Here is an 11,873-nt window from a genome sequence, read left to right on the forward strand (position 1 = left end):
CTGATTTCCTTTTAGTGATTAGTGTGTTGGATGCAATAAACAGTATCACGCTGTATGGGTTCACTGAATATCAATTCTGGACTGATTTCCTTTTAGTGATTAGTGTGTTGGATGCAATAACACAGTATCAAGCTGTATGGGTTCACTGAATATCAATTCTGGACTGATTTCCTTTTAGTGATTAGTGTGTTGGATGCAATAACACAGTATCAAGCTGTATGGGTTCACTGAATATCAATTCTGGACTGATTTTCCTTTTTGAATCACAGTTTATTAATTTAAGTACCATCAGTTCAATTAGTGGTCTTCGGCTGAAGGAGGCTGGGTCACGGTCCAAATTATTTGAGATTTGAGTGATTTAAGAACTGTACCATGCACTTGAACCGTGCCATGAGTGAGGCACACTGATTAACGGACAACAACTCTTTTTATAATTTAAATGTCATGTGCACAAACTGTTACTGTATGACCTGCAAAAAACACTATTATACAATAACACTATTAACAACATGTGTTTCTGTACAGTTCAAAAGGATGCTCAACCGAGAGCTTACCCAGCTGTCGGAGACAAGCAGATCAGGAAACCAGGTGTCAGAGTTTATCTCGAACACCTTCCTAGGTAAATACAGGAAACTCCCGACCAAGTCAAAAAGGAAATTGTTCACTATGCACTGTATATACTATCGAATTAAATATTAAAGTGGTATCAACATGCAGTTAATTATTATTTAGCTACATTATATGTATGATGTATTTAGTATTTTAAGTCAAATCATATGACTCTCCTCCACGTGCACCATGTCATTGTGCCCTTTCTGCTGTGTGTGTGTGTTGCAGAGAAGCAACATGATATGGATATCATGTCCCCACCAACCAAAGACAAGGACAAGAGGAAGTGGCCCATGTCTCAGATCAGTGGTGTGAAGAAACCCAGCCACAGCCCTAGTCTAGCTGCATCCAGCATCCCACGCTTCGGGGTCACCACCAAGCAGGAGGAGCTGCTGGCCAAGGTGATACCTCATTCCTCTTCCTCTACTCCCACCGGTTTCATATAGTTGTATTGTATTGTTTTGCACTGTTGAATTGTTTTGTGTTGTGTTGAATATGTTGAATAATATGTGTAAGCACAGTGAGAGCCACTGCACCAAGACAAATTCCTTGTTTGTGCGAACTAATTTGGCCAATAAAAGCTGATTCAAAGATTCAAAGATATAGCTAAGGTTCATCTTAGAGATATGCTTCTTCTATGTGTAAACCCTGTGTGTTCCATTATTGGCCTTTTGTTTTAAAGAGTGCTGTACCCTATACTTTCAGGAATTAGAGGACATTAACAGATGGGGTGTGGACATATTTAAGATATCAGAATATTCTGGGAACCGACCACTGACGGTGACCATGTACAGTATATTTCAGGTATGTAACTTGAAGGCACAGATATTCACCCCTGACTAACTTTATATATATATATATATTATTTATTTATCATATATGTATATATTACATTATAAACAGACACACACACACATACAGTATATATCTATATCTATATATCTCTCTCTCTCTATATATATATATATCTATAAATATATATAATAGAAATTGCATATTTAACATTTATGTATGTATGTATGTATGTATGTATATGTAGTATTGATCGGCTTTGGGCTGATCAATATTGAGCAAGAACTGACCTTTGTCCCCCTCCTATCAGGAGAGAGACCTTCTCAAGTCCTTCAAGATCCCCGCAGACACCTTCATCACCTTCATGATGACTCTGGAGGAGAATTACCACGCCGACGTCGCTTACCACAACAACATCCACGCGGCGGACGTGGTCCAGTCCACCCATGTGCTTCTCTCCACACCAGCACTTGAGGTATGCCCACTTGCCCACGCTTGAGCCGAGCCTTCCCCCCCTCGTTCTGAAAGACGAGGGCTGATCAGTCATTATGTCTCTTTTTCCTTCTCAGGCTGTATTCACAGACCTTGAGATTCTCGCAGCACTGTTTGCCAGTGCCATTCATGACGTGGATCACCCCGGAGTCTCCAATCAGTTTCTCATCAGCACAAGTACGTGTGCAAAGACGTGTGTTATTGCAGATACTGTAAAGTAGCTTGAAAGTGGAGGTCGATGAGAGTTGTCCCAGACGAGCCATGAAACGAAAGCTGATAAATGTTTTGTAGGATTGAATTGTGTTTACATTTACATTTACATTTAGTCATTTAGCGGACGCTTTTGTCCAAAGCGACATACAAGGGAGAGAACAGTCAAGCTAAGAGCAATAAAACCTGGTGTAACAATAAATAATCCTTTTTTTTTTCTTTGTCACCTCTAGACTCTGAGCTGGCTCTCATGTATAACGATGTCTCTGTCCTGGAGAATCACCACCTGGCTGTGGGCTTCAAACTGCTGCAGGAGGACAACTGTGACATTTTCCAGAATCTGAGCATGAAGCAGAGACAGTCCCTTCGTAAAATGGTCATAGACATGGTGAGGTTTCCACCAGAGTGGACCGTAACTGAATCGAAACATTCCATCAGAATTCCATCGCAGAGAGATCGGACAGGTGTCTGTTACAGTCCTTAATCCATTGTCTGTTTCCTTACTTTAAGGTCCTAGCCACAGACATGTCAAAGCATATGAACCTTCTGGCAGACTTGAAGACCATGGTGGAGACAAAGAAAGTCACAAGTCTGGGTGTGTTGTTGCTGGACAACTACTCAGATCGTATCCAGGTAAGAATGATTTAACATCCTTCAGAGCAAATCACTAGTTTTGCTGTGGCTTGTTTCTATAGTTTTTTGGGACTGTGTCTTCCCAATTATGGACTTTGGTACATCATACCTGAACCACAAATCTGATCACACTGATCTAGATAGATAGATAGATAGATAGATGGATACTTTATTTATCCCGAGGGAAATTAAGGTCATCCAGTAGCTTAATTTACATACATACATGAATCACAATAAATACAAAAATACAAAAATCACAATAAATACAAAAACAATAACAATACACATAGGGAGAACATGTACACAGGGGGTGGGGTGTTTACATATAACATATACATATGACATTGTGCGTTACTTGTGATCTTTACAGGTCCTTCAAAACATGGTTCACTGTGCCGACCTCAGTAACCCAACCAAGCCTCTCGAGTTGTACCGCCAGTGGACGGATCGTATTATGGTGGAGTTCTTCACCCAGGGCGACCGTGAGCGGGACAAAGGGATGGAGATCAGTCCCATGTGTGACAAACACAATGCCTCCATTGAGAAATCACAGGTCAGGCACACTCTAGAGCACTTTCAGCTCGACATGGACAATATTCCACTTGTCTTGATGCATGCTGTTTTTACATTTTCTGATTTTGATCGACCATAGGGTAAACGTTCATCATCATGTGGTTACCAGAAAACCAGTGCATTGCTTTTTTTTTTTTTTAATCAAAGTGTTTATTGTTTTTTCATTTGAGAAACACACAACATACACCTCACATTGAACATCACATTCACCTTCTACACTATACACACACTACACAACAATCTGGGCAATACACAGAGAGAAAAAAGAAATCCACAATTGAAATAAGTAAATAAAATAGAGAAAGAAGAGGAAAGAAAAAAAAAGGGGGGGGGGGTTGCTAGTTAAGATTGAAAAATACTAGAAAATAGTTAGTGCATTGCATTTTGACAGTTATCTTGTTATCCATTAGGTTGGTTTCATGGACTACATCGTCCATCCACTGTGGGAGACCTGGGCAGACCTGGTTCACCCCGACGCCCAGGAGATACTAGACACACTGGAGGACAACCGCGAGTGGTACCAGAGCATGATCCCCCACAGCCCCTCTCCCACGCCCGAGGAGGAGGAGAAGAGCATGCTGCCCGGGGTCGGGGGTGCTGTCGGGGGGTGTGGCGGCACCTCTGCGGGGGACAAGTTCCAGTTTGAACTGACCTTAGAGGAGGAGGGCGAATCGGATGCTGAAAGTGCCAGCGACGATGACACAGAATTCGAGGCCTCAGGGCAGGAGTCTCCCAGGACTGATGAGCACAAAGGAAAGTTCCAGTCTCCTCATGCGAGACATGCTCAGGCTGGCGCTCCTGTCGGCGCTCCTAGCTGCCGGACATTGTCCTTCGAGATGGGAAACCCCTCAGACAGTGATGAGGGCGAGGAGGACAGAGAACTTGACCAAGAAGGGAAAGGTCTGTCGTGCCTGAAGATGGGCACATAACACCCAGCGCACTTTCACTTTCGTTTTTGCTTTATGTCTGTGCTTCCCTCCCCCTCCCCCTTATCTCTGTCCGTCCTCCACAGACATTCCTGGCTTCCTGGGACAAAGTGGTAACACAGAGTAGGAGAGCAAAAGGAGTGAGAGATTGCCTTTAGGACATCTGCACTCGCAACCGTAGTCATCTTGCACTGGAGTCAGCTTGCTGTCTCACCCTGTGAGACAGGAAGTGTTCTTTTAAGCCTTTTCGTGTGTTTTCCTTCTGTGAGTTTCAGCCGTTTTTTTGCTGTAATAAGGCTTGTATTTCACACGGTCAATAAGTACAGCTGTGTGCGAATAAGCCACATCAAGGTCTATTGAACACAGTGAGGATTTTTGGTGAAATGTCTTCCAGTGTCAACTTTTGAAGAAAAAAGTAATGAACCATAACACCATCAGAACCTTAACAGTTTTATACTAGTCAGTTGAGGCACCTGGTTGATGTAGAAAACTTTGCACGACTGCATTTTTTTACAGGTCAGTTTGTATCTGGACACACAGAGAGGGTTTTAAAACTGAGCAATGTACTGAAAACTTAATTAGCTGTGTACCTGATCACAAAAAAAACTGAGCATAACACAAATCTCAAGACAAGAAGGACAGGTACTGTGGCCGGCTCTCTAACACTAAACCTACATTGTGATTATTCCTGTTTAGCAACAGGCCATGGTTTTGACTGAGCTCTAATGTGTATCTGGCGACACCAAGTGTTTTAGAATGTTACTACCACCATAAATAGGAGACAACTGAATATGTTTTAACCTTTGTATGGACACTTCTCCTGCATATTGTGTAGCTTTACTCAGCAAAGACCTGGGTAAGTGGACATGCAAACCAAAACAGTTCTTAATATTCAACACTTTGAAGGGTTTGTATGATTTCATTTGTTTATTCTTGTTGGTCAGACGTTATGATCTGTTTATTTTTTTTTAAATTATGATTTATTTAAACAGAATATGCTCTATGTGCTCATTTTGCCATCATGTAATCAGCTTGACTCCTTGTGAAGCACTTTGCATCTTTAGTCATTGCCAAAAGTCACCCTGCTAGATAGGGCTGGAGCCAAATGACACGTGCATATGGTGCCAACAGTTGCAATTACCATAGATAAGGATAACCAGCACTTTTCTTACACACCTCTCACAATATTAGCATTCAAATCTTTTCTGTAGAATCTTGGATGGGTACAGGCTTTTTTTATAAGGAATACTGTAAGGGGCTCAGTATTGGAAAGTCCATGTTTTAACAAGGTAGATAGGTTTTAAAATGTCTCTCGGGTTGTATGACTTGTGTTTGTCTGCAGAAAAAAATTGTAGGAACCAATTTGGTTCCTTAAGATACATTCATTTAGATGCTATTGGAAACATACATTTATTTAAACAATTATATGAATAAATCTAACTGCAAAGGCGTAAAGCCAAAGGCTATTTTCAGAGCCAGACTTTTTTTCTTTCCTTTTGGCCCTAGATCAATACTCTGCTCTTCACAGGGACATAGCCAATAACAGTACAAGTGCCAAGCAAGCATGACACAAACTGTACTGTAATTTCCATTTTGCCACTGGCTAATTTCCATCAATGACTGCAATGTTGATAATATCTGTGTGTTCAAGTTATATTTGACCTCTGTTTAAAACAGCCATATACCTTGATTGTCTCCACAATTACATGTAGCTTTAGATGAAACTGATTGTTATAAGCATTCAGCTTTTGGAACTGAGACACTTATGGTACTAAGTACTTTATTAGGTATTAGCAAGTACATTTACAGACTATTTGGGAGGAACGAAGATGACTTTGCATTTGATGCATTGCTATGTCTCAGCTAAATTACACATTATGTTTGAAACTCTCTGCACACACATAAATAAAGCTTAAAACACAGGAGGTAAATGTGTGGAAAACATGCCATGTAGAAAAAAATGATCTGTCAAGGTAATATGTAATGCTGTTTTTTGTCTTGACATTATATCTCATCAATGTAAATATACGCCTTGAATGATCATTGCAGCTCTTAACTTGTGGCACTGTGGGATTTGCAATATCTATACAAAGCCTGAACCTGAGCTCTGAACTATGTTGTGATGAAAGGGATATCCTTGACTCTTTTTTTTTCTGAACAAAAATGTGTTTTCTGTCTGCTGTTGATTGTTTTATATATCCTAACCACTCTGATACTATTAAGTATTTATTCTTTTTTATATATACATATGTCAGATATAAAGTTATGTGTGTAGATTTTATTGGATGCTGAGAATCCAGTCATGGGCCAAAATAGGGCAGATTTTTACAGCTCCACCAAAATGTTGCTTTGTTCCTTGATCACCTTTTCAAATTTGAGGTCAATGGTGGAGACATGCTCCAGTAGAATATAAACCTGTTCCAAGACCATGAACTGCTATCCCCATGTCTACCCTGGTCTAAAATCTGCTGCAGTTTTGACAATCCAAATACAACTGTTTACTACATGTTGGTACTTTATGTTACTGTACTCGTTCTACTATGCCAATAAAAGCAAAAAGTCTTTATGCATAATATGAATTTTGCATATTTAAAAGAAGAGGGATTTTATAAGAACAATAATTTCGGAAGAAAAAAAAACAAGCGACAAGGATGCTAGCTAGGAGGACAGTTTACAACACAGCGTCAGCCTGAGCAATATGCACGTGACAGGATTGTGAGTAGTCCACGCCTCCCTAGCAACTGTCAATCAAGTGACGCACAAGCTTCTGCAGGTGCTAAAGTGGGGATTGTATCTGAGCTGCATCGGGGGAAAAAATATCTTAAACCGTAAGCTATGTCTCTTATTTGACATCCCAAGCAATTCATACATAAGTCATGTGTTGGTCTGAGCGTTATATTACCATATATAAGCAAGTAAGAAATCTAAATTGCAATATAATAGAGTGTAACCTTCATTTGACATAGGATGCTGTACATGCAGATTTACTCCATAGTAATAGCTAAGTCAAGGGTAGCTAGCTGTCAGGATAATGCAAGTGACCATTAGCTTAAGCTATTCAGCAAGGAGGCAGCGTCTTCCACATGTCTAACGTTGCCTGAATGTTTCTAGGTGAAAATGCAACATACCGTTATGTGGACGTGATGTTGATACTGTCTTTCGCATAACTAGGATTTCATAAGCTTGGGATTAACGTTACATTGTTGTTGATGAATACGTCAACATTTACAACAGAATCCTTACCAACGTCCTATCCTAACAAATGTCTGCTGTACAGCCAACATTACCTGGCTTTAAAAGAATCTCCTCAAAGCTCATTTTAAAAAGATGACGTTAAAACAGGTTGTGTGTGGTTGGTGTTACGATGCTCATCAGTGGGTTTTAAAACCCTCAAAAGCAGTACCGAGAGCAAATGTCTGTTGTTGGCCTGGATGGGAGCTCATATCAATTTAGATGACCAATATTATATCAGATATTGCAGGATAACTTGGGCAGTTAGCGTGGATAAGAAATGTCAGTAACATTATCTGATAGGTAAGTCAGATAACCCCCTAATTTAACTGTTAACGGTTCCTCCCTGCCCACCTACTGCCTCAGATAGTTTGCAATGGCTACGGATGTCTGACTTAGCTAAGCAGCTTCATTCTTGTTAAGTAGTAAACGCTACACCTAGTTGACTAGCAAGTCATCATTCCAGATAGCGTTTTATAGCAATGCTAGCTAACGTTGGCTAAGTAGGGACCGTCCAAAGCTAGCTAAGCCTTAACGTTTCCGCCTCTGAGTCTTCGCATGGCGAATTTTTTTATCTGTAATATTGTTGGTAGCTTACTTACTAACCATTTCTCTTAGATCAAGCATATCGTATTTGTTACACTAATGCTATGGTTACGATGATGCTTTACGCGTTTCCTACTGTGCCATGACAAGTTAACGTCGCCGCTGTCAAAGCTTAAGCTAACAGTCTATTGCTTTCATTCTGCCAAGCATTTATTTAGTACGTATAATGATTATCTAGCTCATCCTACACTGTTCCACTGGCTACCGAGTTCTTGTTCACTCCCCGGCCGCACACGTCAGTTTGTAGAGAGGTGCAGTGTCGGCACGCCCTATTGTTATCTTATACAAATACATCTTCCACTAAACATTCAGCAGCTGCTATTTCATTAGGTCCACTGACACGCCAGAAGACTATGTTGCATTGGGTTGATAACATCTATTCAGTTCAGGAGCAGTGTAAGTGCATGCAGCCATTGTGTTTCAGTTTTATCTTGGGCTTCGTTGGAGACTGTGAGGACTTGCAGAAACTTGGCAGTGAAATCTGCCCACTTTCGTAAGATGACTCCTTAATGTACATAGCAGGAAAACGCACCAAGATTTTCCTCATTTAATATGAAGTGTTATTTATTTATTTTTTTAGCTATGGACCAGTTAGAGTACCTAAGAGTACAAGGAGGTAGGCCCCACATACAGAAGAAAAGTGACCTGTCAGTAAAAGCGGTTCTATCTAGTCAGTTTTATAAATAGATATACATCATGTCTGCTAACTGCTTTTACCCCTTATCTATCTACTTAAGTCCTTATCCACCCTTATATGCTTACATGCTTGGCAGTCACAATTCTTATCTTAAACACTTCCAGAAATAGCCAACACATACAATTATAAGAAATGCTGTTGTGTCTACTAACATTCTCTTATGTGTGTAGTTCAGGGTTAGGGAAAACCACCTCCCACCCTATCACCTGTCAAACATCGGATATATATTATATTGGTAACATATGGATTTTTCCCTGCTCATTCTTCCTAGCGATTGCTTGGAACCTACACACTATTCTTGGACTGTTTCTATTCTATTCTATATGCTGTAGGGTTGCAGCGGTAGGAAGCAGTGGTGTAATGTTATACAGAGTAAACTGATTCTAAATCATCTTATGGCTTCTGTATCGCTGGTTTTTAGGCTTTTTAACAAGGACAACAAGGAAAACTTATTCTTTTAACTACAAAAAAATGATAACCTCTATACGACTGTCAGAAACTGCCATCTTCGATAATGTCTTTATTTGTTCCTTTCAAAGATGGCCTCAGCTAATGATGCACGCTATGGACAGAAGGAGTCAGCTGACCAAAACTTTGACTACATGTTCAAGATCCTGATCATAGGCAACAGCAGTGTTGGCAAAACCAGTTTCCTGTTCCGCTACGCAGACGACTCCTTCACACCTGCCTTTGTAAGCACCGTAGGAATCGACTTCAAGGTGAAAACCATCTACAGGAATGACAAGAGAATAAAACTTCAAATCTGGGTGAGTAGCCATCTTAGATATGCTGCACGATACACACATTGCCATTACCACATAATAATTATTAAATAACTGTTGACTTGAAGACTGAAGAATCAAAAACAAGATTTGTCCTTTGCAGGGTGGTAGTGTAAGACATCATGAAACCTGTTATGCCATAACACCCATTACTTTGCTAATCTTCCAGTCATTTTGACCTTGTGTGTTCCTGTTCCCTGTAAAGGACACGGCTGGTCAGGAGCGTTACAGGACCATCACCACCGCATACTACAGGGGAGCCATGGGTTTCATTCTCATGTATGACATCACTAACGAGGAGTCCTTCAATTGCGTGCAGGACTGGTATGGATACCAATGTTTTGATGATTGTCTTTAGTGCCACCACTTGATTGTTAGTGGGGATAGTCGCGCTCTACGTCCAAAAAGTAACTGCGTTTTCGGGTGCGAGTAAAAGAATGTTAACTTTGAGTAGAATAAAACCGCACTCTCAAGCTTTTCTCATTGCTATTTAGACCAGTTTATTTCCAGACGCGTTTCGGCCCAAGCCATCGTCAGTGTTGATTGTCACTTGATTGTGACACTTGTTCATTCAGAGAGTCACCTCCCAAGGAGGGGTAGCCATTCATGAAATTGACTGTATTCTGTGTGCTGCAGAGTAAGTCGGAAATGAGAACATGTTTTGCCAAATGACCAAGTGACAGCTTTAACGGAAAGCTTGCTTACTAAAAGGAAAGAGTTTGAAAGCTGAGGGTGTAAGAACGAATAAAAAAAAGAAGGAAGATTCCACACTTCAGAGCTAGTTGCTCAGTCCACATTGCTATTGGCTGTCTTTGCAGGTCAACCCAGATAAAGACCTACTCCTGGGACAACGCCCAGGTCCTTCTGGCAGGGAACAAGTGTGACATGGAGGACGAGAGGATTGTGGCTGGAGACAGAGGCAGGCAGCTGGCTGATCAACTAGGTGAGACGGTCAGATATTGTTCTTAGGTTGAGGTAGGTCTGTTGATGTTGGTTGATCTTTCTGTTGGAGTGAGCCTCCCGTAGGTCGTTGTAAGCGCTCCTGTTAGATCGCACACGTCAACCTTTCCATGGCTGTCTTTCAGGCTTCGAGTTCTTCGAGACCAGCGCCAAGGACAATATCAATGTCAAGCAGACTTTTGAGCGCCTGGTAGACATAATCTGCGAGAAGATGTCGGAGACCGACGGCAGCGACCCCAACGCCGCAGGGCCCAAACAAGGCCCAAGCCTCACCGAGCAGCCTCAGCGCAGCAGCCAAGACTGCGCCTGCTGAGGATGCTCTCCACCCAGTCCATCCACCACCACCCCTCTACCCTCTGCCTGCCACCCGAAGAGCAGGCCTTTCCTGGAGATCTGGGTTGGAGGGGCTTGGTAAGGCTCCGCTCCATTCCATAGTGTCCCTTAGGTGTTCAACATAAATGGATTCTTGTCTTTCTTGTTTTTTTTTTTTTTTTTTTAGGGACAACTTAAGTAAGAACAGGTTTGCCAGTGACTTTTAACATGATGCAAGGAAACTGGAATTGGAAAGCCTGTAGTGTGATCAGAAGTAGAGAGTGCAGATCTCTGTGAACAGCCAACCAGATGCCAGAACTAGATAACCCTCCATAGAGATACCAAGCGCTCCTGCATATTCACAGGTGTAAATCAATTTCTCTGTTTTCTGTCAGTCTTGGCCCTGGCCCATGGTGTTACACATTACCAGAACAATTTTTTAAACTGTTGTGCGCCCTCTTCTCCCTTTTTTCTTTTTTTTTTTTAACTTACTTGTTTAGTCAAAATATTGAAAAGTGTACCTGTAAAGTAGAAGAGTTTATATAAATGTGAAGAATACGAATATAAAAGAGATGAAGAAAAATATTACTGATACATTATGGAAAGGCTACTGAAAAATAAGCATACACTGCTAAGAGATGGGTTAAATGTGTTATACATATCTATGGTGCGTGTGAATGATGCATGACTTAAGACTTTATTTGTTTACTCTTGCTTTTTTTAAAGCAAATCATTCCCCTAAGCTTTTACTAAGCCACGGTTCGGTCCGCCCTTGTAGTGGAGTTCAAGTCTGTGCAGTTAGGATGCATCATGTGACCTGTGTGTGGATAGAGAGGATCATGGATGTGTCCCATGTGAGAGTATGTACCCCCCCCCCAACCCCAACCCCCCTGATGCTCAAGGTGCACCAACACCCACAGGGTGCTCAGACTGCCGGGTTTGCAAAGCTGCTGAAAGTCATAGCCAGAGTCTGTGTAGTTTCCTTGCCCGTGTGTCTGTCCGTCTCTCTGACTGACTGTCGTGGCACGGTTTTGTTATTTATTTGAGCAT

At 41.3% G+C, this 11,873-nt stretch overlaps 2 protein-coding genes across 2 annotated transcripts in view; both read left to right on the top strand.

Annotated features, from left to right (window-relative positions):
- pde4ca (phosphodiesterase 4C, cAMP-specific a) overlaps positions 1 to 6,708 on the top strand; it is a 21,591-nt gene extending 14,883 nt beyond the window's left edge. The window contains exons 7-15 of the mRNA XM_080859553.1: positions 526 to 619; positions 838 to 1,010; positions 1,315 to 1,413; positions 1,712 to 1,876; positions 1,971 to 2,070; positions 2,337 to 2,491; positions 2,614 to 2,736; positions 3,107 to 3,289; positions 3,720 to 6,708. Of these exons, the coding sequence (XP_080715679.1) occupies positions 526 to 619; positions 838 to 1,010; positions 1,315 to 1,413; positions 1,712 to 1,876; positions 1,971 to 2,070; positions 2,337 to 2,491; positions 2,614 to 2,736; positions 3,107 to 3,289; positions 3,720 to 4,238 (1,611 nt within the window). The 3' untranslated portion in view covers positions 4,239 to 6,708. The remainder of the gene's footprint in view (positions 1 to 525; positions 620 to 837; positions 1,011 to 1,314; positions 1,414 to 1,711; positions 1,877 to 1,970; positions 2,071 to 2,336; positions 2,492 to 2,613; positions 2,737 to 3,106; positions 3,290 to 3,719) is intronic.
- A 2,600-nt stretch (positions 6,709 to 9,308) lies between these two features.
- On the top strand, positions 9,309 to 10,824 carry rab3aa (RAB3A, member RAS oncogene family, a; the record flags this gene model as incomplete). Its single annotated transcript, XM_080858806.1, has 4 exons — positions 9,309 to 9,536; positions 9,757 to 9,875; positions 10,370 to 10,494; positions 10,637 to 10,824. 4 exons carry the CDS (start codon positions 9,309 to 9,311, stop codon positions 10,822 to 10,824), a joined length of 660 nt encoding a protein of 219 aa, XP_080714932.1.
- Between the last annotated feature and the right edge of the window lie 1,049 nt (positions 10,825 to 11,873).

The sequence above is a fragment of the Sprattus sprattus genome (assembly GCF_963457725.1).
Source record: "Sprattus sprattus genome assembly, chromosome: 20".
Lineage (NCBI taxonomy): Eukaryota > Metazoa > Chordata > Actinopteri > Clupeiformes > Clupeidae > Sprattus > Sprattus sprattus.